This window comes from Panicum virgatum, chromosome 5N (genome assembly GCF_016808335.1).
Source record: "Panicum virgatum strain AP13 chromosome 5N, P.virgatum_v5, whole genome shotgun sequence".
NCBI classification, from domain to species: domain Eukaryota; kingdom Viridiplantae; phylum Streptophyta; class Magnoliopsida; order Poales; family Poaceae; genus Panicum; species Panicum virgatum.
The window spans coordinates 33263343-33286572 of NC_053149.1; the positions used below are offsets into that span (position 1 = coordinate 33263343).

The window sequence follows — 23230 nt, forward strand, 5'->3', positions numbered from 1 at the left end:
CTCGCCGGAGTTCCGGTAGGCATTAAATGGACGCAAGGCAGTAAATGAGGAACGCGCTCAGCTCGCTGGCTAGCTACTTTGGCTCAGCTGCTGTGGAGGCACGGCTGAAGCCTCTGGAGGCGTGGGTCACGGGGGTGGGAACGGGGACCCTGGTGGCTAATCATAGGTGACATGTGGACTGGCTACGAAATAACTATTCTATAACCGACCACAAAATATACTATCCATATATATGACAGAACTAATCCCTACTCTAGATATGAAATAGGCTGTTCCGTGCCCGAGCCAACCCAGCCACACGGTTCCCCGAGCCTACCTCCCTAGTCCCGACGCGCGTGCGCCCGGCGTCCGTTTTTCTCCTGCGGCTGGTTTTCCTTGGTCCCTGGCTCTCCTAGTCGCCCACGTCTCGCGAGTAGTTGTGGACCGTGCTCACGTCGCGTCTGACCACCGCCGATGGAGTCTGCGTCTCTGCGACCGGGCGGCCCTCTCGCCGGAGTATGCGGCCCCGTCCCTAGCTCCGTCAACTCCCATCCCTAGCTCTCCCCCCTGGGGTCCTTCGCGTACTCTCGCTCGAGCCCCGTCCCTGGCTCTCAAGAGTCAAGAGCCGGCCGCACCCCGTGCTGCCGATTCTCTGATTGATCGACCTGACGATGAGAGGTACAGTAAAATCGATCTGTTAACCTCCCTAGCGGTAATCCTCGTAAAACTCCGTCTCCTTTGATGAAAGAACGTATAATATAACCTGCCTGCAGCAAGCATGTCTTCTTCGCATTGGTTCTTTGTTTGAAATGATGGTGGAAAATAGGTGTCGAGACCGTCGCCGGAGTCTGCCATCTCTCGCTTCCGTGAAGCCACGGACGCTATGCCGTGAACGAGGCCTGCGGCAGTCTGGGTCGCTTCGTCGGCGTGCAAGGCCCGATCAACGCAATTGCCGCGAGAGAGAGCCGGCCACCTGCAGCGCAGCGTACCTTGGCAGCCATGGCAGATTTGAGCTTCAAGGAGTCTATCCAGGCCTATGCAATGGAGCAAGGGCTGCTGTTTATGCCTAGAGTTGGCAAGTTCTACAATGGCATGCCGGTGTATGAGTTTGGCACTGTTAGCATTTGCATAGACTCTGTGAAGGGACTATTGTATGCACAACGTCAAGAGGGAATTAAGAGATGGAGTGCTGTAACTCTTACAGAATTGATGGAAATGGACCGAAAGGGAAGATCATGCTAATAGATCACCTAGGCTTGGAGTCCAATTCAATTTTGTACCTGTTGTATAAAACTCTTAAATGATTTCAATGCATTAGCTTTTTTGAGCTTTCACTCTGTTAAAGATGAAAGGCTTGATGGGCATGATATTGCTGTATTCTCGGTGTGTTGCCGATATTTATGCTACTGCCATCAACATGAGTTCAGTTCTTATTCTTGATGAATTTATGTATATATACTCTTGTCAACTGTTGCTTTGACAAACCTGAACTACCTTACTCCAGGAGAATTGCTGTTGGGTAGCTTTTATTGATTATGTTTAAAATTTAAATACTTATAAGGTATAAAACTGGTAATAGCTTTTTTTCAGGAAATCTATTGTTTGTGTGCAAAAGAAAAACAGTAAGATGGTTTTTGTTTAACTCATGCCCACCTGGAATCCTGGACATTCACATTATAACTGCTGGTCATTCAGGTAAGGTAGCCACCTATTCAAATATGTTACCAATTTGTTGTTAATGAAAACAGTCATGTTAATATGTCCTATAGTCCAGGATGTTCATTTCATTGGCTCTGGTTATTTCCAAGTTGTTCCTCATTAACTCGAGTTCCTGGTAGGGCTGCTCTATAGAGGAATATTGAATTATGGATGCAGTAGTTCGATGCCAATGTAAGTGAGCTATCTTCTGCTATTAACTGATTTTTTATTTCTTTCTTTGGTTTGTAGACTGGTGGAACTAGTACATCGTAGAAACCCATGAACTTTGTAGTAGAAAAGCAATAAATGGATCTAGCTCTGGGAAGACAAAGTTCTGAAGTGACCTGTAATTTCTGGATTGGCTTGTTCAGCAAGATGTGTAAAATTTGATTTGATGTTAGTATATTTACAGTATAGTCAGCTGTTCACAGGTTGTTTTTTATGCTTTATTCCTTAACATCATTATGATGCATATCTGAAGATTAGAAAACGGAGATTTGGTCCTGTAGCCTGTGATGCCGTTTGAAACTTCTTGAGCTGAGCCATTTGAATCAATATGTGATTTTTAAGTGGCACTTGTATAATCAAACTAGGATGATATATATACAAACTGACACGCCTACAATGTGCTAAATCACCAGGAAAAATAAGAAATGCTCCTTCCAATTTACAGCCCATTTTTTCTTAGGCATCTGGTCCTTCAACTTGCTGATTTTTCATCAGGGGCTCTCCTCTACAACAGTGCTACCAGCTACAGCAAGTGTGGACAACAGTGAGTTGCTCAATGCAGGAGACAAACTAAACTGGACCGGCTCTACTGTCCAGACTTTCAGCTCCATGACGTCTATGATCAGGCCAGGCCTCATGATCTTATCACCAACGGCACACTCACCCTTTAACATCTAGGCAACCATTGACATCCATGGGCCTGATCTTAGGCCTATCCTGGGTCCACAGAAGCCCTATTTTCAGCAACTGACGCGCTTTCTCGGTGCCAAAATCACACTTCAGGGTCCTGTCAATGAAGCTCTCAAGATCACCGGACTCATAGAGCATCCATACCTGACAGGATAGCAGAAATTTCTGATTTCAGATGCTTTAAATCAAAATCTAAGATATAATAGCACTAGCACCTCAGGTATTGTGAAGCTAGCAAATTTCATTTTTTGAGACCACACTAGCAAGTTTCTTAAAGTATGTCCATTTGTACTTCTATAAACTAAGTAAATTTCTCACAGATCACCAACTTTAAGAATTAGAACAATATCTAAAAACTTGGAACACAGCCGATGACTCAATGGCTGCTTTAAATAATTGTTAGCAACACAGAAAGGGCACCTTCCTTGAACTTTCCTTGGATTTCTTCCAACTCTAACAAGTAGATTGTGCGTGTCCCTGTCTAATATGTGATTATGTAAATGCAAAATTGGCTATAGGACACTGAATCATTCATGTAAACAGTACAGGATATGCCTGGTCTGATTCCTCATGGTCTAATTGGATAATCCAAATAGTAGCATGTCTGTACTATGGTTCTTTGACATAAACGATGGTTCTGTGTAGTTTGTTGTCTAAACTTGCTAGAGAATCATACAGTAGTGATTGATAACCATATTCAAATAAATTTGCAAAACATATCAACCTTAAATGGCTAAACCTTTATCGAGATGAATCTTAACCTTTTCTAGGAGGAACTGCTAGTCAAGAGGTAAGCTGGGATCAGTGTGGCATCTGCCACTGACAATCTCCAGCAGCAGTACACCAAAGCTGTAGACATCGGCCTTTTTGGTTAGCTGCCCTCGGATTGCATACTCCGAAGCAAGATATCCTCTGACAAACGAAATATACGTCAACTCTGTTTACCTGATCATATGGTATATCTGCAACATCAAAGAGGCATGGACATCAACAGGAAGTGAGCCACTACTTACAATGTCCCTGCAACCCTTGTGCTGATATGTGTCATGTTGCCTGGGAAGAACTTTGTCACCCAAAGTCTGCTATCTTGGGGCTGAGGTTTCTGTCAAGGAGAATGTTGCTTGCTTTGATCTCACGGTGGACAATTGGTGGCCGGATTTCTTCGTGAAGGTATGTGAAATCAAGGATGAATACATTCAACAACTTTCTTAATAATAGGCACTGGTTACATGGCTTGCAACTATGCAGGTAATAAAAGCTACCTTCCGCCTATTGGATTTGCTGCAGCAATAATACTGCATCGAGCTTGAAGAGATGTGATGATTCCTGCCTTTGATATACTGATACTCTGTTCCTCCATGGCTTCATGAATACACACCCTGGAAGAATCAGAAGAGAATTATATATTCATAAGATAGAAATTTAGATGCTAATAGTACAGAAGATTACAATGCAAATATTATAACATACCTATCTTGATCATTCATCTTGTCAAATTCATCAATAAGGCATATGACCCTATCAGTAAGAACCAGTGCACCTCCCTCAAGTGTCCATTCTCGTGTTATTGGATCCTTGTGAACTGCTGCAGTGAGACCAACAGCAGAGGCTCCTTTTCCAGTTGTATATACCGCTCAGTGTACTATTTTCTCCACATACCTAAAAGATGGAAAATTACTGGTGCAACCTCAAATGATGAAAAGTGATTGATTCTGTCCTTACTTTAGAAATTGGGATTTTGCAGTGCCTGGATCACCCAGTTAGACGACGTTTTCCCTTCACATTCTTCTCTTGTCCACCGAACATAGCTTGTGCGATGGTAGTCTTAATGTCTTCATGGCCATAAATGGACGGAGCAATTGATTTGACAATCTGTTGAGTTCAAGTACTTATGTGAGATATTGTACATTAGCATATCGAATTGTATCAAGAGATTGAAGAGTAAAATAACAAATCCTTTGCCCAATCCTTGGATCCCTGGACGAAAATCAATGCACGGAAATCTAGTGGATTCGGAATCGGTAGCAGTACCTTCAATGATGTTTCTTCACGGATCTAGCACCGGCATCCCTGGAACCAGTTTAGCAGCCTTGCTCTATCTGCCCTCCATGGAATTTGCAGCCGATCCCATTCTTACCACGGCTCTGCATGGCTCTTGCAGCCGGTCCACCCATTTCTCCACGAATCATCTCTCATCCATCGATCTACAGGCTCAGGGATCAGGACGAATTATGTGGCACATTTTTCACAAAACGAATAACTCGAATTCAATCAATGAGGATCTAAAGCACAAAGGCCATACCACGAGCCTGATTAATGACGTCCACCGCCCAGGTGGTTCTTGACGGCACTTCAGCATCCTATGTACGAAACGGAGCAGGCATTGGAAATAGGAGATGGCAGGGATGCGCTCGTGGGCTCACCAACGACAAACGCCGGTGGAATCAGCGACAGCTGGTGACCGAATCCCCCATGGCGGCTGCTCCTTCGCGCATTGGAGACTGGAGAGAGCTTCTGTTGGGGAGGTGCCAAGAGGTCGTCGAAGCTGCAGAGGCCGCCACGCGAGCTCGCCGGGAGCCGGCGGTGCAGCCTCGCCGGGGCGGCGCAGGGTCCCGCCGGGGCAGCGCAGGCGGTGCAGGTTCTCGGCGGGGCAGCACAGGAGCTGGCGGCGAATGGCGTCGCCGGGTCGGCACAGGAGCCAGCAGCACAGGGCGTTGCCGGGGCGGCGCGGGAGCCGGGGGCGTAGGATCGCGCCGGTGCGGCACGGGGAGGAGCAGTGGGAGAAATTGGAAACTGATTCGTCCTCCCACGATCCATCAGGCTGGCGGAGGGAAAAAAACGACGGAGGGTGGGCACCGGCGAAGAGCATATAAAAATCGGACGGGGGAGGAAGCGAGCTCGGTGCGGGTGTCGGGTGGGAGCTGGGCTGGCTCGGGTACTGAAGTATTATTCGGTGCCCAGGGAACTGGGTACAATAGATGTACTATATATATATTAGATAAAATTTATGATAAATTTTTTATGTATTTTAAAATGAATAGGCACACATTAGAGATTTTAGGCCGAAATTATGGTGGATCTGTCTGGCGAAAGTGGATGGCAATACATACTCGGAACAGGTGATTGTCATGCAAGACATTTTGAAGCTGCCAATGAAATGGGTACGCAAAGGAGAAAGACCGGCAGATGACAAGTACGTTTCCTTAAGGGAACTCATCATTCGACAAAGTTCAAAGTAAATCAAGACAGCCTATGGTAGTTTATCTAATAAGACATTTTGGCTCTGAATGGGACATGTAAACCAGCTGTGAAACCATTCACTATGTTTTTAATTTATTTCGAGGATTTCCCTTACTAAGGTATACAATTTTAATTCCAATGTAGGTCATCTCGAATCCCACAATAATTTAGACTTCGAAATAATGTTGATGCTCCCACGCAATCAGATTTTCAGTGTGTCTATTATGTGCCAACTGACTCTAGTACTATAGGCGGCGTCCCTACCCCGTTTGTTGCGCAGGGGTGCATATGCACAAATTATCAGCCTGGGCCCTCAGGTCAGCTGCTCATTTGGCAGGCCGGGACTGGTCATATCTTTTGTTGAGCGCACCAATTCGTCTGTCAGTAAGGATGGAAATGGATCGGATTCGCACGGATACGGATTCGGATATCTCGGATAACCATATTTGTGTTTCCTTCCAATTTCCATCCCTTAAAATGGAAATGGATCGGATTCGTACGGATACGAATTCGGATATCTCAAATATTTTCGGATATCTATTTTTCTGTTTCCTTACCGTTTGCATCCCTATCAGCTAATTCCCGGTTCGTCTATTGGCCCCGTCAATGGGCGATATATAGCTATGACGCGATGACTCTACTGTCGATGAAGGTCCTTCGCAAGTGGAACGGGCAAAAGTGTCGCGGACCAAGCAGAAAGTGCAGGAGAGAGTATCTTGCAGGCAGAGGACAGTTGGGCCTATGACTAGGAGCCGGTATGGGCCGGGCGGAGGATGCGCGGGCTGTGCTGGGAGAAAAGAAAAAGTGGGAGGAAGAAGTGGAAAAGATGGAAAAGGCTGCCACGGTCCATGGGACAAAAGAAAACGGCAAAGGGAGAGAGAGACCAAACTAATTTAAATTTGAGCGAATTTAATTTGGTTCGAATGCACAGACAGTTAAAATGATGTTGCTTACATGAATGCACAAGATCTAATAATTCCTATATTTCTTTTTTGTCGATTTACTGTTAAATGCTCTAAATTTACTAATACAAAATAGATTTTAGGGGTGGGTAAAAATTTATTTTTAAGGACGGACGTGATATCCGCCCCTAGTTGTCACTCTTACAAATGTTACTTCTAGGGGCGGATAAAACAACCACCCCTAAAAATGAATTTGCAGGGGCGGGTCATGAGACAACCCACCCATACAAATAAAAAAATAAAAAAAAATTGGTGGCCAAGCACTCGGCGCGCGTGCCGCGCAACGCTGCCGTCGCCATGCGTGCCGGAGGCCGAGCACGCGCCCTGCCAGGCCACCGCGCGTCGCATGGCATAGCCGCCGTGCGCGCTGGCACTACAAGAAAAAGTGCCAAAGGCACCAGTTGGTGATGCCCTTTGGTACCGGTTTCTTGAACCGGTACCCCGAAAGCGGTACTAAAGGCACCGGGTAAAATAACCGATACCTAAGGCCTTCAAAATCACGTAAAATATTCTTTGGCTGGGATTTGGACCCACGACCTCTAGCCTCGAGCGCTGCCCCTTTACCATCTCAACTACACAGCAATTCTGATTGAGAAGGAGATATTTTCCATTTAAAGTAACTCATATATGAGGCTAAGGTACCAGTTGGTAATACAAACCGGTATCTAAGGCTTCTAAGATACAGGTTGGTAATATTAACCGGTACCTAAGGCTCGTCTATTGGTACCGGTTGGTGATACCACCCGATACTAATGTAAAAATTACCACCCGATACCTATAGAGGGCCTTAGGTACCGGTTGATAATACCAACCGATACCTAAGGCTCATTCATAAATTCCATCCACCTCAAAAATACCGGTATGAAGATGAACCGGTACCTATGCTGGCATAGGTACCGGTTCATTTTCATACTAGTACTTTTGGGGTGGACCTAAGCCTTGTTTTCTAGTAGTGTGGAGACCGGGGTGCAAGCCAGCAGACTAGGCCGCCGCCGTGCGTGCTGGAGGGCGGGGCATCAGGCCGCCGCCCTTGCACGCCGCCAGCGCCGCGTTGGAAGCTGCAACACCTGCAAGCACAGGAAGGCAAGCTGGATTTCATGGAAGGGAAAGCACCTGCAAGCACAGGAAGCCACCTCTGCCGGCTGCGGTCACACCCACGCCGCTCCGCGAACGATCGAAGCTCCGCCCCACCGCTGCGTGCGCCGAGGCCACAACGCCCCCCGCGTGCACGAGTGCTGCTCGCCGGTGCTGCAGGAGGCTAGACCCCAAGCTGCGAGGTTTTCTGGGTAAGTGAGAGAGAGAAGGAGGAGAGAGACGAGGGACAGAGACAGGAGAGAAATGAGGATAAGGGAGGGGTGGCCACTGAGAGAAATAGATAAGGCTGTCTGTACTCGTCATACTCTATTTCCATCATCTAAAAGGAATATTCTGTCCTGGTCATCAAAATTCCATCTTCTCAATCCAGTTTTCCCGCACCCGTTCATACTCTACATCCATCCTCTATTCCAACTACCCAAGCATAGGCCCATGTGTCAGAATATTTTTTTAACCCCACCCGGCCACCCCCCGCCCCCTCCGGCCCTGTCTCTCTGCCTCGCCTCGCTCCCTCCACCTCTCTCTCTCTCCCTCTCTCTCTCTCTCTCTCTCCCCTCTGCATCCCCGAGCGCCACCGCGGGCGGGCCACGGCTCCTCCCTCCGCCATGCCGGCCGGCCTCAAGCTCGTCGGCGTGGAGCTCGGCCGGCCTCGAGCGGAGGCAGCCCCGCGACCGGCGCAGCCGGAGGCGGCAATGCCGGGCGCGCGTCGGGGGCCTTGGCGGCAGACCTCCGGCAAGATCGTGTTCCTAGGCCGCTACAGCTCCCCCCTGCAGCTTCCACGCGGCGTCCCCGTCCCGGCCTCGTGCGGACCTCCGCCTGGACGCGGCCACAGAGCTCCCTCCGAGCCAGATCCGCACGGCGGCGGCGGCATCCGAGGCGTGCGCGTGCGGCATCCACGGCGTTCGCGCGCGGCGGCGTGCGCGGCGGCGTGCGCGCGGCGATGGAGCAGAGCAGGTGCTCGGCCGGCTAGCGGCTCGATGGGGCGGGTCTGCGCCCCATGGCCCCGAAGGAGGTCGGCGCCACCGGCGACCTGTGCGGCCCACAGGCTGGTTGGAGCGGCGCCCCTCCTTCCTCCTCCCACGCCGGCGAAACCATGGCGCTCGCAGGTCCATGGCGGCGCGCGGCTGCGGCGGCCGGCGGTGGAGGCATTGCGTGGCGAGGTGGCCACGGCGCGGCCCAGCGAGGCGGCCGGGCCTCGAGCTCCGCCGGACCTCTCCTCGAGCCGGTACGCGAGGTTCGGCAGCGGCACGAGCGGGGATCGGCAGGGGCGCGTGGGCGGGGTTCAACGGCGTCGAGCTTGGCGGCGGCACGCGCGGGGTTCGGCAGCGTCAAGCTCAACGGCGGTGCAGCACGTGGAGCAGCTCCGACCATGTCACGCCGCCCCCCTCCGCGCCCCTGCACCGCCCCCTCTGCCCCCTCCAGCCGCCGGCAGGAGCGCGGCATCGGGTACGGCGGCGGGAGCGCCGGCCGGCGCGAGCGGCTCGGAGCGGGGGCACGCGGAGGCAGATGACGGCAGGGAGCAGCTGCGGCCATGCCCGGGCTCCTCTCCAGTAGGCGGCGGCGACCGCGGCCGCGGATGGGGCGCCTCCCTCTCCCCTCTGCTCCGCGTGGCGACGGCGCCCGTGGCGGCCCTCTCCCCCTCTTCTCCTTCCGTTCCGAGTGGCGGTGCGAAGGTGGGGTGGTTGGGATGCGGCAGGGGTAGTGTGCGGTCCGTACCGCGCTAGAAGTGGCGGACGGGAGGAGGGACGCTAAGATGCTGTATCATTTACTGGTCCCCGCTGCGGGAGTTTTTACGGTATAATGGAACTGCAGTTTGGCGTCGCGTATGGGATACAGGTCCCAGTGCGGACAGCCTAATAAAGGTACTCCACACTGCCGCTTGGATTTTTTGAAGCCCGCTCGTGCGATTCAAACTGCTTAGCAGGTGATGGTTGAGTCGCCCCTAGAAATAGCATTTTTAGGGGCGAGTCACCCCATCACCCACCCCTAAAAATGAAGTCTAGTTTTAGGGACGGGTCGTGGCCTCACCCGACCCTAAAAATACCCTAAAAATACATTTTTAGGGTCGGATCGGTTGCTACGGTGATTCCACCCTATTTGTAGCAACGAGTTATATTTTGGTCCGCCCCTTAAAAAATCGGGGTGTTGCTATAAATTATTTTTTAGTAGTGATTAAAAGAAATTAAAATGAAGCCTTAATGTAAATCAAATAAATTTATCAAATTTTATTATTGTTTCAGCTTTTCAAAATGAGGGTGTTACATGAGCTTCAGAGATAAATTCATAACTTGAGCACTTGTGGTTGACGTTAAAGCAACTTGTAAATTAGTTGTTACTCCTGGAGGTGAATTCACCTAGCGAGCTAGACGTTGCTGGCTAGGTCCAAGGCATATGGCACTACTACAATAAACTTAATTGAGGCGGGCATAATGGATTTAGGCGAGCAAAGCAAACGCCTTAGATGTCACATCACTGTAAACCGAGGCATTTAAAGCGCAATACTGGTTTTGCGGTCGACCGCTCGCGCTCTGCCTGTGCATGTGGGATCAGCGGGCTGCGAGCTCTTCCGATTCCACTTTTTATCTTCTCTTTTTTGCTTCTATAATTTTTGTCTCCAACTTTTTTTATTCTTTAACTTTTTTATCTTGAAATTTTATGTCAAATATTTTTCTCCAAAATTTCTCTCAGAAATCTTTTGCTGCATTTTTTTCTCCTAATTTTTGCTTGTACAAAAAATTTGTACCACGACTTTTCTTTCCAAAAATTTATGGATCTCAAAAATTCTAGTCTAAATTTTATGAAATCTTTTTATTTGGGAATTTTTTCTTTCAATTTTTCTCTTTCAATTTTTTTCTAAAAGCTTTTGTTTAGAATTGTGTCACAGCTTGTTTCACTGAAGTTGGGAACAAGATGGGATGATATGAGATGACGCCATGAGGATATAGGACTCCACAAATAGTGCGACCATGAGGATATAGGACTCCTGGAATAGTGGGACCGGGTACATAAATTCAATCGGCAAAAATCGGAATTGATCGCACGGAACCCAAATAATGGGCGACCGTGAACTAGCGCCCCCCATTTAAAGAGGCTATTAACCGAGGCGGTTGTATGGCCGACGGCCCGGCCACCATTAATAGAGGAGTGCCACTAGCCTGCCCGCCTCAGAGCCCTTTTTTAAAGGTCGCTGTTAATCCGTTTTTATAGTAGTGTGGTGAGCAACTGCAAGTTTTTGTGAAGGCTGCAACCTCACCTCTAGAAGAAAAAAAGTCAACTAGTAGATTCAAGGAAAGTGGTTGAAAGAGAGACCCAGCTCAAAAGAGGGAGTTGAAAAAGGCTCGTATGCTACGAGTTTCTTAATGGAGAGTAGAATTGTCAAGAGTGAACCAGAACTTGGTTAAACAATGGAGTTTGGTGTGCTTTTCTTGTGTGCAAGGACGTTGTGAACCTATTCCATATTTGCTGTAGAAGGATATCTTCAAGTTGGATAGTAATGTCTTGCTGGACTCTTTCATCTCTATAGATATACCAGTCATTCACTCATTCTAGATAATTATTCTATCAAGTTTTTGGGTCAATCCAATAATCCAAAATATTTAGAGGCAGATGCTTAATTGTAAAATTATCCAATCCCCCATGCCCCTTGGATGTTGATCCGATGGTACAGATTGAAGTTTGCACGGTTTGCATGAAGAGATTGGTTTGCACATGATATGTTCCCTTCTTGGTAACCATGCTTGTTGTTTTCGTTCAACAACTCGTCGATGACAAAGTTCCCAACCATATTACTGAGGAGACATTCCAGATTAATTAAAAACATTATTTGGAACCAGAAGAATTTCCACTAATCAGATCTCCATGGATGAACATTTTGCTAGTAATGTGGCCAATGCTATTTTGGCAATTATTGTTTGTACGAGGAAGAATGGAGTCGCATTAGTAATGCATGTCGTCACTGCATATGCAAGGCAAATAAAGTAGTACATGCATGCATGGTTCAAATACAATATATATAATGCCTGATTTCTCACAGAACCTCATCAGGTAGTGGTGCGATGTTAGCATATAATTACTAACGTTACTGTATATATATGGCAGAACATATGATACTACAATACAAAACGCCTTGTACTCTAGTATTAATTAATGCTCTAAACCAGGGAAGTATACGACCCATATAGCATGCCAGGAGGCGCTCGCGTCTTCCTCTTGGCTGAAACAGAATCCAATTTTGAAATGCAAAACATAATGTGCAGAGCTCATGAACTAGACAAGGCAAGCCAGGGCCTCGAGGCTGCCCTTGGCGGTGCCCTTGGCGTTGCTGCACACCGCCATGGTCTTGTTGTTCTTGCCGGCGTACTCGACATTGACGTCGACGAGCTGGACGCCGCTGCACGGCTGCGCGTCCGAGCAGAGCAGGCTGATGGCCTCGGGCGTGGACGAGGTGCCGGTGATGTTGCGGAACGTAACGTCCTTGACTGAGACATTGGAGGAGTTACTGCGCTTGCCCGGGCACACCTTCTCGGGGCAGTAGTACTGGTCGATGATGATGGGGTTGGCCACCTCCTCCATCCTGATGTTCTCGAAGGTGAGGTGGGACGCCGTCAGCACCGACTCCGCGTCCTCATACGACTTGATGCGCACGCCGTTAGTGGTGCCCTTCAACACGCAGTCCTTCACCGTGACGTCGGTCACGTCCTTCTCGTCCTTGTAGCGGCCGAGGCAGCCAACGCTGATGCCCTGCCCGGGGCCGCAGGTGATGCCGGTCACCGTCACGCCCGAGCTCCCGGGGCCGATGGAGACGCAGTCGTCGCCGGTGCCGATGGTCGCGTTGGTGATGCTCACCTTGGAGGAGCCTCCGACGTGGACGCCGTCCGTGTTCTCGACGTCCGCGGGCGCGGTGATGCTAACGTCCTTCACGGTGATGTCCTTGGACGTGTCAATGTTGATGTGGAAGAACTTGGCGTTGAGTAGCCTGATGCCGGAGACGGTGGCGTTGGTCACGTAGAACAGCACCAGTGTCTACACGTCACGCACGCACACAAGTGATGAGTGAGTCGTCCATCAAACGTGATCTATCGTCGACGTAACATAATGTACATACATTGGGCAGCGCCTTGCTGTCCATAGGTGTCTTGCCCTTGGGATACACGGCGGTGCCCTGGCCGTCCAGGGTGCCCGGCCCGGAGATGACGATGTTCTCGACGTGCGACACCTCGATCCAGCTCGCCTTGTACTTGGCCAGGTCATTGGAGCCCAGCAGGGTGCCGTCGAGCTGGATGGTGATGGCGGCCTTGCACGGCCCGCTGAAGTTTAGGGGCCCGATCAGGTAATCGCCCTTGGGGATGAACACCGTCGCGCTCCCGGTCGCCCGGCACGCGGACGTCCACGCGTCCTGCAGCGCCTGATCAACACGACCGACGACCACCATCATCAGCCCAACTAATCATAATCAAATCGAGTTATTATATATCGATGCAAGGCCGTCGTTGGCGACATATGTTTAGTTACCTTTGTGGAGTCTGTCTTGCCGTCGCTTGTGGCGCCGAGCTTGGTGATGTCGAAGGACTCGCCGGCTCCACCGGTTGCCTTGGCGGCGCCTCCCGGCGCAGGGGCTGCCCTCGCTGCGCATACGACCGTCAGGATGAAGAACAATCTGAGAGCATTGTTTGCGGAAGCCATTTCTCGTTATGGTGCCTGCTGGCTCTCCTCACCGCTGGGGAGGTGGGTGTTCTCGAAGATATCGTGCGAGGGAGAGGGAAGAGCAAAGTTTCCTATGTACACGGAATGGTCCTCGAGCCTTGGCTATTTTGAGGCAATGGTTGAACAAGGCACTCCGATCCTGTCCTCTGGTTTTTACACAGGTTCTTGACCAGCTCTTCCCTTCTCCGTGGTCCCAGTGATACCGTCATGCAGATGCCGGGGAAGGCAACCTTAGGCAGTTTTTTACCATTCGTATTCAGAGATGACAGTGCAGCTGTGCCATTCTCAGCTAGCTGGCATATTTTGAACCTTTGTGAATACGCCCACAGTACAATATACCGGACTGGCCTTGTTCGCCGAGTGTCGAATACACTCGGCAAAGGGTTTGCGAGTGTGGCACTCGGCAAACCGCACTCGGTAAAAAAAGTGACGGCGAAGGCACATTTGCCGAGTGTCTTTTTTCGGGCACTCGGCAAAGTTTTTGCCGAGTGTCAAAAAGCACTCGGCAAACTTTTCAAAACCAGATTAGAAAAACAGCGTTTAAAAATAGCAAAACATTTTATTTTCACCCGGTAATCACACGAATCATCCAATGTGACAAGTCACAAGTCTCGTTATTATTTCGCGTTAAATCGCGCGCTACGCGACTGCCTTGATTCGAACTCGTGACCTATTGCTTCGCGTGTAGCCTCCTCTACCACTCCAACCCTGTATTACATATGTCTAGATCCTGTTTTGATTCTCCTCATATTATACTAATTTGAGATAAAATTGCTTGTTTGAGGCCCTAAACGTATTCAAATAAAAAACTTTTGAACTACAAAGTTCCATAACTTTTCGAGATCTACAACTTTGATGTCGTAAGTTTTTTGTTCCGAGGTCGTTTGCAAAATTTGAATTTCAAATTTGAGAAATTCAAACACATATTTGAAATCCTAAATGCATTCAAATAAAAAAGTTGTGAACTACAAAGTTTCTTAACTTTTCGAGATCTACAACTTTGTTGTTGTGAGTTTCTTCATCCGAGGTCATTTGAAATACTCCAAAAATTCTAATTTAAAATTCATCCGAGACGCTTTGCCGAGTGTATTTTTATGGCACTCGGCAAAGCCTCTTTTTGCCGAGTGCCAATAAAATACACTCGGCAAAAAAATTAAGTAAAAATAATTTAAAAATACCAAATGGACTTGAAAAATTACCAAAATTTCACGTTAAGCAATCTATGTTATCTATTGCCTATACAAAAAGTTTTGAACTCAAACAACAATTCGACCATCAATTTGACTCCAATTCTTATCGGATCATTCTCAACTCTATGATTTTTCTTCGGAGATATATCGGTTTGTAAGCACGTACATGACAAAAGTGTGCGAAACCTCCTCAATTTTTTCTCACAACCTACACATATGATATTATGACATCTTGCCAAATCTCATAATTTTTAGACTTTGTTTGCTATTTTTAAAATTTTAGAAAATTCAGAAATGGGATGTTTGCCGAGTGCCCACCCCTTGGCACTCGGCAAACATCTCTTTGCCGAGTGCCAACCTCTAGGCACTCGGCAAACAACCTTGTTTGCCGAGTGCCTTTTTTTGCCGAGTGTTTTCTCGATGGCACTTGGCAAATAGATTGTTTGTCGAGTGCCCGTAAAATTGTACTCGGCAAACCCCTTGGCACTCGGCAATGTTCGGGTTTCCAGTAGTGAATTTCTTCTTTTTCCCAATTTGGGTATGGTTAGGTTTTGATCAAATTCCAGAAATGGGTAAACCAAATCACGTTATCAATCTTCCCGGTATGTTAATTTTAAGGCACAAGTGCCCACTAATTATAGTTGGCCAAACGGGCCGGCCCGGCACTACACAGCACGGGCACGGCCTGGCACGGCACTAAATGGCACGGCACTAAGTGGCACGGTTGATTAACCGTGCCGTGCCTGTTAGTGCCGCCGTGCCACATGCCAGGCACTAGCACGACACGGCTATCAGTTAGCCGGGTCGTGCCGTGCCAAGGGGCACGTTAGTGCCCGGGCCAGCACTAGCACGGTAGTGCCAAAAATACTCATTCAACTTAGAATTTGTAGTAGATTCAAACAAGCACATAATTTAACTCAGAAAACTCAGCACAAGATCTAACAAAAGATAAATTTTATCAGGAGCTTGTGCAATGGCTGCCTCATTAAAAACCTCTCTAGATAAAACTCACCCTTGTGAGAAACTCTAGAGAGGGAAAAAGAGTACAGCCAAGCTCCAATAATGTTCATTACATCACAGTCCAATACTTAAAGTTCTAGAGTGTCAATAAGTCCTAAATATTACAGCCCATTACATGAATGATCACTAATCAAGATAAAGTTCTTCAAAAGCTTGTTCAAGCTCCTTGTCTTCCACATTCTGTTGCAGCCTTACTTCTGCAGCCTCCCAGTCCTTGATGCAGGTCAGCATCTCCACCATTTCAGGCTTCAGATTCCTTCTTCGCTCCTCGATGATCCTGCAAGTCATACTAAAAGTGGATTCTGAAGATATGGTAGAAACAGGAACAGTTAAGATATCTTTAGCCATGATTGAGAGTACTGGGTATGTAAGTTTGTGCTGATGCCACCAGTTCAAGATGTTGAAGTCATCAGTTAGGTGGTTGACAGTGTCACAGTCCAAGTAGGACACAAGTTCAGAAGCATTGGAAGCTGAAGCTGATGACCTTACCGCATGCAGCAGAGAGGTAGCAGATGTATCTCTAGACATGTTAAGAGTACCAGGCAAGCTACCAGAAACCAAACAAGCAGCACCATCATCATCATATATTTCGTCCCAAGCAGATCTTGACTTACCAGACAGGACAGGAGGGTCAGTCCTCCTCAACCTAATAGCACCATATTTCTCTTCATACTTATTGTACACATCAGTAAGTCTAGCTCTAGTGCCAACTAAATAAGTAGAATAATCAGTACTGGTGAGACCACCTAACCTTCTAAGCACCCTAGTAAAACCTTTCATTTTAGCACTGGGTCCAAGATGAATGCAAAAGAGTACAGCAAAGGTATGTCCCTCCAGTACTTATTATATTTGTCTATCATAGGTTGCACCACAGATCTGATGTGTATATCATTAGCATAATTTTTTAGATGCAAAGCAATCTTAACAAGATAATGAATCATAAGTGGAGATGTAGGATAGTACACACCAGACAATGTAACTGTTGAATCATAAAACAGCTCAAGAAATGATAAAACTTTTTGTGCAATCATCCAATGCTCATCAGTTAACAGAAATGGCTCACCTTCAGACCTAGGATACTGAGCTTGGATGAAAGTAGTGAAAGGGGACTTATGAGGAAACAAATGTTTAAGCATTAGTTAGGTAGAATCCCACCTAACCTCCATGTCCAGCTGAAACTTTCTAGGCCTAACACCAGTTGCAATGCAGTAACTTTTATATGCAGCAATTCTTTGATTAGTTGAATTTAAGAATGATATTGCAGTTCTAAATGTTTCTATCAAAGGCTTGAGAGTAGTTAAGGCCTCCTTGACAATCAGATTGAGAATATGACATGCACAATGCTGATGCAAGAACATAGAATTAACAGAAGATGATGCAATGTCATTACATGATGCATATTCTGGTTCATCAGTAACATCAAAACCAAGGTAGTGAGACAGGATAGGTTTCAATTTTAGCATGGCTGAAGCATTAGATGATGCATTGTCTAAAGTAACAGCAAACACTTTATCAGTCAAACCATAAACAGCAAGAACAGATGCTACACGGTCAGCAATATTTTGTCTATTGTGGGACACATCAATAAGAACTAGACCAAGAACCCTCTTCTCTAATTGCCAGTCAGAGTTTATGTAGTGAGCAACAACACTGAGGTAATCTTCTTTGGCATTACCAGACCAAATGTCAGAGGTTAGACACACACAATTAACAGAAGTACCAAAAGTCTCAACAAGTTTAGCCTTTGCAATCAGTGAAGTACTTCTGTATGTCTCTAGTGGTGGTTTGCCTAGACACTCTAGCATATTTAGGATTGTGAGCAGTTTTAATAAACTCTTCAAAAGCCTCAGATTCACCCATAGAGATAGGAACATCAAGTCTAGCAATCAATCTAACCAGTTGAGTACGAGCAACCAGAGGACAGTAGTCCCAAGTACGCATACTACCATCAGGATTAAAAGAGACTTGAGACTGAGACATGCGAGTTTTTCACGCCTCTTAACACAAGAGGCAATGTGGCGTGAAAGATGACCAGTGCCACCACTAGAAAAACCAGAGTAGATCTTAGAGCAATGTAGGCACCTAGCTCCATACCTGACGGTCTTACCATCAGCTGTGGTTTTGAACAGCTTCTCGAAATCATCCCAAACAGGAGAGGTAGAGGGACGTGAGCGTTTGGCGCTGTTACCGTCTGGGGGAGGTGCACCGCCGCAGGCAGGTACAGCAGGGCCATCATCGTCGACGTTGATGGGATCATCAGCACCAGGGCCGAACAAGGCATCACAGTCCTCGCGCAAGTCATCCTCGTCATCATCTCCGGCCATCCCGCACAATCACCGCTCCTCGTTCTCGGTAACACCGAGCTCCACCGTCTCGTCGTCAGATCCGGCCATCGTCACTCGCCAGTTACCTGGTTCCTCAATAGCTGCACAGATCAAGACCTGGGTTAGGGAAAGAACATAGATCTAGTCATCTAGGGTTAGGGTAAGAGACTCACCTTTGTAGCCGGAGCACCAGGTACACCGGCGAGGTCGATGAAGCACGGATCTAGCCCCCCGGCCCCGGTTCCTCGGATCTCGTCTACATCTACAGAAAAAGGCGAGGAGAGTGAGAGATCAAGAGGCCGAGAGCGTATGTGCTAGAGCGAGATGAAATGATAGAGGTACTTACGCGAGATCCGGAGCACCAGAGTCCGGCGGCGGTGACGGCGAGGAGGATGACAACGAGAAGAGGATGCTACATCGTCTGTGCGAGATCGAGATGATGGGTCTAAATGGCCGTGCCGTCTACTAGTGCCGGCCCCGCACCCCGGGCTTCGCCCTCTGGGGCTCCGAGCTACTCACCGGAGCTCGGGAAGAGGAGAGGAGAGGAAGATCGAGGAGAGGATGTGAGGCGAGAGGGTGAGAGACTGAGAGGCGAGAGTGCGAGAGCGAGACGAGCGGCGGCCAGCGGAGGGAGAGAAATGATTAGGGTTAGGGTGGGGTGGGGGGGACGGCCGGCGCCGGGCCTTATATAGCCCTCCCCCCCCCAACGGTCAGATCGCCCCCCAACGGGTAGATCCAACGGTCGAGGGGGGCACGGGGCGCCGGGCCGGACGGGCCGCCGTCGTGCCAAATGGGCCGAGGCCGTGCCTCCCCGTGCTGGGCCCTTAGCCGGGCCGGGCCCGTGGTAGTGCCGCGGGCCGAGATCGCGGCCCAGGCACGGCCCGGCCTCTGGCACGGGCACGGCACGGGCCCGCGGGGTGACAGGCTGGGCCGAGGCCGTGCCTCCCCGTGCCGGCCCGTTGGGCCCAGCCCATTTGGCCAACTTTACCACTAATAGACAATTGAGCATTACTCCCAATTTGGAACCGCCCATTGCTCACAGTAATTGAACCAAGAGTACACATCCGGCTTTACAACTCTTACGCACCACTCTTAGCTTGGTGGGCATGAAGCTATGATACAGCAGATCATGTAGGAAACAACAGGAACATATAGTAAGCCCGGCGGAGCTAGTGGCCATCCTGGCGGGCGTTGAGCTTCGCCCCAGCAAGCGCTTGGTGGACACCAGCGACGAGGCGGTGCTGCACCAGGCCTCAAAGTTGATGCACTACTAGAGGATGCTATTTGATGTCCATCCCAGTCGTAAGCTGGACACCCGACGACGAGAAAAGAAGCGGTCGTTATCGAACAGGCTAATGTGGTCGCTAATCGCATAGCCTAACAGTTATTCTTACTTCTTATCCGTGCGAGAGATCGATCTACTCTTAATGCCCTTTCTCCTCTCATATCTTCCCCATGCCTCTCTAGAAAAATAACTTCCCTGCTCTCATCGGATTTGATTCTGATTTTTCATCCGATCCGCTATAGATTTCCCTGGCAAAACATGCAGATCTGCCTCCTGATGCCTGCCTCCTCCCATTATTCCCCCTCCATCGATGTATACCTATTGGCGTATTGCGGCAAGCCGTTCCTGCGCACGCGACCGGCGGCGGCGGCAAGCCGTTCCTGCGCATGTGACCAAATCGAGAAGGCCAGAAGGGGCGGAGGTGCGGGCAGCTCCTTTGCACGCGCGCTGCATGGGGCAAGCGTGCTGCAAGCATCGGTCAATCGGTGGCCAGCAGGACTACAGTACAGCAGCTTCTGCGGCGTGACGGCATCCGGAGCATAGCAGGACAGCAGCATCTGTTATTTCGCCTCGCTTCTTTAGTTTTCATTATGCCTCCTGATTTACCCAATCCAATCTCCAATTATTTGTCCGGTTGTGCTGAATTTTGGTTGTCTTACTTGATTTTTATGCATAATAATTTTGCAGACCTAGAAAATGGAGGGGCTAAGGCATTGAAATCATTTTTATTCTCCTGTGCTGTGTCTATTTTACACCCAAAGTCACGGAACCAACCCTGTCCATTAGGCAGTAGGTGTAGAAGAACCCCTTAATGCAATCGGTACTTTGTATTTTCAATTATAATTTTTAACAATTAATTATATTTTGCACATCCTTTATTTCTTTGAAATAAATAGCTTCAGATTTACATGACCTGGCATGGACTTTCTAGGCTTTTTTAGGAAGTGGGGCCGTAGGCGTGAAGATTCATCAGCTCCTCCATTGCATGTCTTCGCAGTCCGTTCAGAACAACAGGATGAGAAAGTAAGGTTTCACTTCATAGCTGCCCAACGGCATATTTGGATTTGTAGGTATCAACTAATCCCCTGAGGTTAGGGTTCAAATTTCTATCGCATTTTCACATGGTTTGCCTTATCTTATCTATATATTTGTTTCTGACCGAAAAGGCTGGCTACTTTTTTGTCAGGCAACTGAATCCTGTGATTTACGCTTGCTTCCTGTAGCAATGACAAATAGTTTTATTTTCTTAGATGATATAGGCTCAGAAGTTATTGTCCCCCATCTGTAGTCTCGTGGGTTACCAATTGCATATTTATTCTCAGACATCAGGGTCGGTTGGGGAGTTCATAAACATTCTTGATTATGAAAAGATTTGTTCGTACTACCATCTGGAAATATAGAATTTTAACATCATTTACAGTTATTACGTATGTCCTGCAGTCAGGAACCAGGGTGCAGAACTGCAGATGCATTGTTGAAAGGGTGCATGATTGAAAAGAATTTGAAATGTTAGACTCAAGCATATCGGTTCCCTCTGCTTCATATATTCGAGTCTTTTCTTCTATGGTAAGTTGAATTTTTTTGCTCTTAACCCTAGCAGAATTGTTCCAAAGATAATATCTGTATACATGTTTGTGAAGCATGAGTAATACATTTATTAAGGCAGCACCTACATCTTTTTGGTATGAGTTAATAGATTAGCTGAATGCGAATTTTCCTTTCTTTGAGTCAAGGATAAAGATTGCTTCACTCAGGCAGTTTAATTTTCTCTGGTCAACCGTAGCATGTGTTTCCTAAAACTTGCTGGAGTACTAATTAGGCAACTTCATATGAATTGTAAATCTCACCTTTATTTCTTCAATAATTGCTGTTTTTTGTTTTAATTTTTTTTCCTTGCATAAACAAAATTTGTAGTTGTAAAATATGATTGTAATGTAAGTATATATACCTCAGTACAGATCTTATTTTTGATATACAACTATTTTCCTCCTATCATATGTAGATCGGAGTCAACTTACAAAAATGATAATAGAGATTTGGTGCCTGCAGTTTCAGCACATGGTAAATCCTGCCCTTTGTTGAGAAGCCAGTGGCTACTACTAGGATGGATCGAAGGTAGCTGCCCTGGGACAATTTGAGCCAACATGAATCAGACGGACCAGCATTGTAAGAATTTTTGCTCAAAAAGGTCTTATTTATTCTCATGCCTGATCCATTTGTTTTCTTTTATCTTTGTCCTGATAAAAAAATTGCATATTGTAGGAATCAGGATGTAGAAGGATGACACGATAATTGTTTGTGGTGAGGCCTTTGATGGATGATCTTCAAGCACCATACTGCTAAAATGCTTTCACAGGACAATTCGTGAAGCATTTTTTTCTCTGCTAGGATTAGCCTTAGCCAGTTGCTTTTAGCTTATTTCTTGTATCGTACTGGTTCATTTTTTCTTGGATGCAAATAAGCATCTTGAAGTGTTGAAGTTTGCATAAATGATAAAAGTTTGCTATCACAATTTATTTGTTTCCCGCTATTGTGTTGTTACAAATATATGTGAACGCATAAGGTGCAATGTAGTGGCAAATGATATGAAATTGGATGTTAACAGTAAAATGGAGTGGTTAGTATAAAGAAGTGGTTGTTAGTGCACCGGTGCATCTAGTGCATGTACCTAAGAACAGTAAATGTGGACGTTATTACTAAAATGTGGTCGTTAATACCTTTTGTAAAATGGGGGTAATGAGATTAACGATGAAAAGTTTGGTCGTTAATAATAGAAATGTGGTCGTTAATACTCTAGCAATAACGACGACATATTGCGACATATTGTCCGGTTGTTGAAAAGTTAACGACGGGAAATTATATGTGGTCGTTAATTCTTTTAATGACGGAGCCTATAACAACCATGGACAACCACATTTTTGTGGTCATTAAAAACTTTTAACGACCACATATACACTTTTAACGACCACATATGTCGTCGTTAATACCACCTATTCTTGCAGTGATGGCTGGCAAGGACACAGAGATCCAGTCTACTAATGGTGACAGATCCTGTTTCTCTTCGTTTTTACCTTTACCTATTGAGTATTAGGGGTGCAAATAGGTGACCCTTATGTCGATTCAAGTTTGAATTGGGATGGTTGCTTCCTGATAGTTTAATGGACATGGTAAAGGAGGCTTGGGAGAATGTGGATCTTGGTTCCACTCTGATGGAAAGATGGCAAGCTAAGATTAGGAGACTTCGCCAACACCTATGGGGATACGCTAAGAACACAAGTGGTGCACTAAAAAAGGAAAAGAAAAAAAATTCTAGACAGCATGGATAGTCTAGATAAAAAATGGAAACCACTATTTTATCCCTACAAGACGCTGATCTAGAACAGTACATGAAGAACAAACTAGCAGAAATGCTTAGAGAGGAAGAAATTAAGTGGTACCAACGAGCAAAGGTTAAGAAGTTACTAGAAGGCGACTAAAAAACCAAGTACTTCCAACTGATTGCCAACGGAAAACATAGGAAAAATGAGGATATATCAATTACAAGATGGAACCATATAATAAGGGGTGATGAGGAATTAAAGAAATACATCACCACATATTATAAAGGTCTCTTCGGTCCACCAGATAATAATGATTTTAACCTGGATGTGACTTGAATAGATGACATTCCCCAAGTAACAGATAATGAAAATGAGATCCTAACTTCGGTGTTCACAGAAGCGGAGGTGAGAGAGGCTATTTTTCAAATGGAACATAATAAAGCCCCAGGGCCTGATGGTTTCTTGGCTGAATTCTATCAGGCATTTTGGGGTATGA

At 47.1% G+C, this 23230-nt stretch overlaps 2 protein-coding genes, 1 long non-coding RNA gene and 1 pseudogene across 9 annotated transcripts; 2 read left to right on the forward strand and 2 right to left on the reverse strand.

The window, feature by feature from the left end:
* Positions 1-2236: 2236 nt before the first annotated feature.
* LOC120674740 lies at positions 2237-8785 on the reverse strand (annotated as a pseudogene).
* A 104-nt stretch (positions 8786-8889) lies between these two features.
* LOC120674741 (dehydrin Rab16B-like) lies at positions 8890-9402 on the forward strand. Its single transcript, XM_039955874.1, has one exon. The coding sequence runs from the start codon at positions 8890-8892 to the stop codon at positions 9400-9402; it is 513 nt and encodes a 170-aa protein (XP_039811808.1).
* A 2434-nt stretch (positions 9403-11836) lies between these two features.
* Positions 11837-13574, reverse strand: LOC120672195 (exopolygalacturonase-like). Its single transcript, XM_039952503.1, has 3 exons — positions 13404-13574; positions 12997-13296; positions 11837-12914 (listed from the first exon to the last, which is right to left on the reverse strand). Exons 1-3 carry the CDS (start codon positions 13572-13574, stop codon positions 12159-12161), a joined length of 1227 nt encoding a protein of 408 aa, XP_039808437.1. The 3' UTR covers positions 11837-12158.
* Positions 13575-19495: 5921 nt separating this feature from the next.
* LOC120677017 lies at positions 19496-21944 on the forward strand. Of its 7 annotated transcripts, none has more exons than XR_005676086.1 (5): positions 19520-20234; positions 20346-20437; positions 20835-20980; positions 21464-21580; positions 21677-21944. It is a non-coding gene; the product is annotated as an uncharacterized LOC120677017 (long non-coding RNA). The 7 variants fall into 7 exon arrangements; XR_005676087.1 differs by having other exon boundaries at positions 19521-20234; positions 20855-20980; XR_005676082.1 differs by having other exon boundaries at positions 19496-20234; positions 20346-20980.
* The last annotated feature ends 1286 nt before the right edge of the window (positions 21945-23230 follow it).

Coding starts and splice junctions, on each gene's coding strand:
- LOC120674741 (XM_039955874.1), top strand. CDS start 8,890: ATGGCCCCGAAGGAGGTCGGCGCCACCGGCGACCTGTGCGGCCCACAG.
- LOC120672195 (XM_039952503.1), bottom strand. CDS start 13,574: ATGGCTTCCGCAAACAATGCTCTCAGATTGTTCTTCATCCTGACGGTC. Junction 13,297..13,403: donor GCAAGACAGACTCCACAAAG/GTAACTAAACAT, acceptor CGTGTTGATCAG/GCGCTGCAGGACGCGTGGAC. Junction 12,915..12,996: donor ACAGCAAGGCGCTGCCCAAT/GTATGTACATTA, acceptor CGTGACGTGTAG/ACACTGGTGCTGTTCTACGT.